The sequence below is a fragment of the Hydra vulgaris genome, chromosome 11 (assembly GCF_038396675.1).
Source record: "Hydra vulgaris chromosome 11, alternate assembly HydraT2T_AEP".
Classification (NCBI taxonomy): domain Eukaryota; kingdom Metazoa; phylum Cnidaria; class Hydrozoa; order Anthoathecata; family Hydridae; genus Hydra; species Hydra vulgaris.
The window spans coordinates 27889001-27895000 of NC_088930.1; the positions used below are offsets into that span (position 1 = coordinate 27889001).

General features: G+C 23.4%; 1 protein-coding gene across 3 annotated transcripts in view; it reads right to left on the minus strand.

The window, feature by feature from the left end:
* The window catches only part of LOC101241822 (E3 ubiquitin-protein ligase SHPRH), a 74327-nt gene that overhangs the window by 59131 nt on the left and 9196 nt on the right, over window positions 1-6000 (minus strand). For 2 of the 3 annotated variants that reach the window (XM_065810652.1, XM_065810651.1), the window contains exons 2-4: window positions 5707-5791; window positions 2714-2784; window positions 1615-2192 (exon numbers count right to left, since the gene is read on the minus strand). In XM_065810652.1, the coding sequence (XP_065666724.1) occupies window positions 1615-2192; window positions 2714-2784; window positions 5707-5791 (734 nt within the window). Of the gene's footprint in view, window positions 1-1614; window positions 2193-2713; window positions 2785-3036; window positions 3153-5706; window positions 5792-6000 lie in introns of those variants that run through there. The other variant, XM_065810653.1, reaches the window with a different exon arrangement.

Consider the following 6000-nt stretch of genomic DNA (forward strand, 5'->3'; position numbering starts at 1 on the left):
CTGAAACCAATGGTTACCATAATGTCTAAAAAAAAGAATCTGATACTTCTACTCATAAGGCTCTGATACTTCTCCTTATTACTTATTTTTTAAATGAAAACATTAGCATGAATTCTTATTATTCTCATCATTGGCAAGAATTTGCATTAATTTGCATATATTTGCATGAATTCTCATTTTTGTCATTATTTCCATAAATTTGCCTTAATTTGCATGTTTTATTTTTATTTTTTGATAAATGCCAACTTTGATATAATTTTAGTTTTTTTTAAAGTTTTTTAGAAAATTTGAGTCAATTTTCTTTCAAACTAACATATGGTTAAAGACCATTATTGTCTTTTTGAAATATTTTAGGAATCATTTAATAAACTTTGTTAACTCTTTTATTGTTTTAAAGCAAATTTTTATTCCTTTAGAATAATAAAACAATACTTTTTAAAAAGTTGATTGTGAATAAAAAAATGCAATACCACATAAAAATGAAAAAAACTTATTTTGGACAGGTGATTTAAAAATTGTTATGTTCTAATTAATTTGCTAACAAAAAAGTATAAAATTCAATGAAAAACTGATGTTGTATCAATGGAAAACTGTCGTTGTCTCATCAAATTATAGAATAGAGGTTTTGGATTAAAAATAAAGTTGAGAAATTGTGAATGAGATCTGTTGTGTTTAAAATCTGATCAAAATGTAATCAAAGTGATACAAATCCATAGTAGTCTGTTTAGAATATCAAAAAATACTTTATATTCTCAAGTTGACAATCCAAGAAACCAATTAGTTGAAAATTTCTATAATAAAAGCTTTGAGAAAATTAAAAGTGCATTATCTCTAACGATGAACTATGAACTTTTTGTTTAACGCTCATTGGTTGGAAATTTTATAAAATCTAGAAAGAACAAAGCCTTAAGTTTTGCTAAAAACAATCAATAAAAAATATTTTAAAAGTTATTGTTTGGTTTTGGAAACAAAGATTTCAAATATGTTATGGTGCTTGATTTTTTTAAATTTTCTAATGAAATAAAATACTTTTTATGTATTAGTTTGGAATTTAAAACAAAAACATCAATGTAAACAATTTTTTGGGCACTTTTTGGGTACCCATTCAGCACAAGCAGTATCAAAGCATGTCTGGTGGGTTAAGTGGGTTGTTAAGTGGTAAGCATGTCTGTTAAGTTAAGCAGTCTGGTCTGGTCTTTACACTACCATTTTACTTTTGGTTGTTCAAAATTTTAAATACACGTATTTAACCATGAGTATTTACGTAAAATTATTCTCTTAAGAAAAAAAAAAAAAATTTAAATACTGTTATAGAATATACTTATCAAATTATAAGATATAAATTTGTAATAAATTTTTTTCCAAAAACTTCACTCAAAAGGTTTTCTAACAAGGAATTCACTTTTACTCAAACAACCTTTTATATATCTAAAGAACTAAAGAATTGCTTCAACACATAATTTAACAACTTTAACTTTTTTAACAAACTCTTAGAATTTTTATTGAAGAATGTTTATAATAAAATCTTTATTCTATACATAAAAAAAAACGTAGTGAAAAACAAATTAATTTAAGGAAAAACTAAATAAAAAAAAAATTACATAAACTACTAACCTGTTTGACTACACATAATGGACAGAAATGGTTTTTAACATTAAGATTAACAAAACCTGCGCATTCCTTATGCATGATAACTTTACATTCTTGACATTCAACTTTTATATCATCATTTGAATTCCCACAGAGATCACATGTGGTACATTTCAATAAACCATTATTGTTTTCTATTCCATTTTTGTTTAAAATTTCAAACTCAGATAAAGGGTTAGAAAAACTATTGTCATACTTCAACCTTTTAGCAGGTAACAAATCATCATGTTCGCTTGGTAACAAATCATCCTGTTCACATGGTAACAAACCATCATGTTTACTTGGTAACAAATCATCATGTTTGCTTGGTAACAAATCATCATGTTTGTTTGGGAAAAAATTATGTTTGCTTGATTCGTCTATCTCATTGGGAACTACACTTTCAAAATTACAACAATCAGTAATTAATTTTTCATTTTCTTTGTTTATAATTGCGATACCATCAAAACTTTTTTCTTTACTTTTAATATTTTGGTCATCATGAGAGTATTTGGTAGGACATGGATTATTTAATATACAAGCCAAAACCTCTACTGTTTTGCCTAAAGAGTTATTAGTTTTCTTAAAAGTTGAAAATTTTAAAGTAATCAAAGTAAATTTAGTAGAGTAAAAGAAAAATTTTTTATGTTATGTTGAATAACATTCACAAAAATATATACTAACAACTTTTTTCTTGTATCAAGTACTTTATCATTAAATTACAAACTACTTAAATCAAAAAAAGTCCTTAATAATTTATAACACAAATTCTAAATTATTTATATCAAAAATTCTAAATAATTTATACTACAACTTCTATAATCCTGTCTTAATTAAAAAAAAAATACAGTAGAAAATATTTGTAAATATAACGTAAAATATAATGTAAATCTTTTACTGTTGTAAACATTTAGAATTAAAATGGTAAAGATGATGATGATGACAACGATGATGATGATGATGATGATGATGATGATGATGATGATGATGATGATGATGATGATGATGATGATGATGATGATGATGATGATGATGATGATGATGATGATGATGATGATGATGATGATAATTTAAACTAAATTACCAAGACCCATTTCTTCAGCAAGAATACCACCTTTTGGTAATAGATCCTGAGTAAAACGTTGCAATGTTAATCTAAACAATATAATTCACTGTGTAAAATTGAATTCCTTTCATTGTGATAAATTAAGGATCTGAATTACAATTAAACTATGGTTAAACTTAATAAAATTAAAAAATGTAAAACAACTACTTTAAATATTTGTCTGACTAGAATAAATTTGTCCCTTTTTTTTTTAAAAGATCATATAAAATTTGTTAACTTGATAACAAAAAAATGTATATATAAACATTTAAATAGAAAAAGCAAAGAATTCAAACCCATACCACAGTCTTTGCAATATATAATGCATCCACATCCAACATATCATTAGGTAAAATAATTAAATTTATATCCATATTGTAGGATGAACATTTTTAGATGTTGTTTGCCCGTCTGGTCAAACAAATAGTCAATAAGAATTAAATAATAAAAATACAATGATCAAGTTGCATAGTTTAATACCATTCACATTGCAATCATACAATGCTATCAATATCATACTAAAAGTTTCAATTACATTCCTTTTCAGTTTTACAAACAAGAATACTACAAAATATTAAAAATAATAATGAGGTAATGATTAATAGTCAAGATAGTAGGCCTAAATTTTAATGATATAGAAGTCTATACAGTTTATATAGTTATTAATGATAAAGAAGTCTATACAGCTTATATAATTTTAATGATATAGAAGTCTATACAGTTTATATAATTTTTAATGATATAGAAGTCTATACAGTTTATATAATAGAAAAATATATAACAGTTTACATAATAGAAAAGTATGTATCAAAATAATAAAATTTGAATACTTCATCCAATTGATTATGCTTAAAACCATTGCATAGTAAAGAATTTCATTAGGTAATATTTTGCTTAGGAAGGGATGGTTAAATTGTTAAACTTAATGCTAATTTACATTTGTTAGTAAAAGTAATTGCAATTATAAAAATTTGCTGAAAACTTTCTATTTAAAGTAGTTCCAGGCCTCCCGATGGTCACATTTTAAACTGGCTGTTAAGTGCTTGTGACTTTCTTATCATGTTTATAACAGTGTGGTTGCAACAAACTTTTTATAGTTTAATAAAAAAAAAATTTTTTAACAGTAATTTTAAAATACAAACTAAGATTATGAAATAAAAAGAGTGAGAAATAATTTATACACCACTGTTCCTTTTTTGTTTTTATTTACTTTTATTTATTTTATATTTTTTCTAATTACCACTTACGAAATCTTTTCATCAATAAAAGTCTTTGGTATTTTGAAATTTTTATCATATTATAATATTTCATCTACTAAAGTACCTAAAAATGTTTAAAAAAAAAATACATACATCTATCACCCCTCATTCTTGTACAGCTTTATGAGCAGCTCCTAAAAATTATTTCCTCTTTGGCTATTTTTATAATTGGACATCACTATAATATAAAGATCTATAATTGTATATAAAATCAATTTTTACATACTTTTGAAGCATGATATTTAGACAAGAAATCTGCCTACCATATACTTTTGTCCTTTTTTTTTAGGTCTTAACTACCTAATATGTAATAATAAAAAGAAATTACCATGGAAAGTATTGGCATTGTTCTAATTTCAAATTTTAAAATGAGTTTGACATCATTTGGTCAATAATTCTAAAACATTTGCCCAACTTTGAAGTCCAATATTATAAGTTTGTTTGTACATTTAGGCAATATACTAGATAAAGATTTATGATAATTTATGAGATACTTGCTGTTTTAGGTGAAAATAAAGGTTAAAAAGTTAATTTACATAGTTTCGAAGCATGATAACTAGACAGGCTGCTATGTTTACTTTTTTATTATTATTATTTTATGTTCTAAACTAGCCAATAAACAATAATCAAGTAAAATACCCATTGAAAAGTATTTTATTATAATTTCAAGTATAAAAATGCTTTTGACACCATTTGGTCAATATTCCTAGAAAATTTGTCAAACTTTGAAGTCTGATGTTTAGAGAATCAATGTATATGTTTTTTAAATTTTGGAAAAAAAGTTAACTTTTAGTGTGAATATAGTAACAACATTAAATATATCAATTTTAAAGGAGGTCACTAATAAAAAAAATGTATTTTTGCATGATTCTTAAAGAAAGCTCATAAGAACAGAAGTTTTCACAATGCCATGTTGCCATGGCAATAACTACTTTTGTTCTCTAAAAGACACTTAGATTCTTTTGATTCTAATTTTTCTTGTTACAGTCCATAAATTGTCTATAAGACAACCCACATAAGATAATCCACATGAAACAAAGCTTTTTAACCCCAACTTTTGGGGTTACAAACAATAAATGGGCAACTTCATTAATAGCACATACAGAAATATTGTGTGTGCTATTTATCATGTGCTGAACCTATTTTAAATACTCACAATTGTAATGTTTTAAACAAAAATCGATAAAATAAACTGTAACTGACTTCATATTTATATTACATGGCTGTGATTTAAAAAATTCCTAATAAAAAATGTTGTGTATTAAGCAAACGTTACTTTCACTATCCATGGACACAATCTAACTGATAAAAAAACACCTTTTAAAATTAAGCAAACAATATTAATACTTTCACTATTTTTAAATATAAAAATTTCAGCTATCAAGGGAGGAGAAAATAAACAAATACATATATATATATAGATATATATATATATGTATATATATATATATATATATATATACATGTATATATATATATATATACATGTATATATATATATATATATATATATATATATATATATATATATATATATATATATATATATATATATATATATATATATATATATATATATATATATATATATATATAGATATAGATATATAGATATAGATATATATATATATATACATATATACATATATAAATATATATATATATATATATATATATATATATATATATATATATATACACTGCATAAAATACCTTCCATTGTATGGGTTGAAATAAATTTTTGTATCATCAAGACATATTATTTCTTGCCATAGAGGATGCAGATCATCTTGATTTCCTAATAAATTAAGTAAAGTAAATAATTATACTGATTATTAAATTTCAAGCTATAAAAAAATTACTTTGAATTAATAAATTTTTTTAATAATTATTCTAGCTGCGTTTTTTTAATGTTGAGATATATAAATAAAATAAATAATGATATGCATTATCATTATTTATTTTATTTATATATCTCAACATTAAAAAAACAAAGAAGTAATTGCA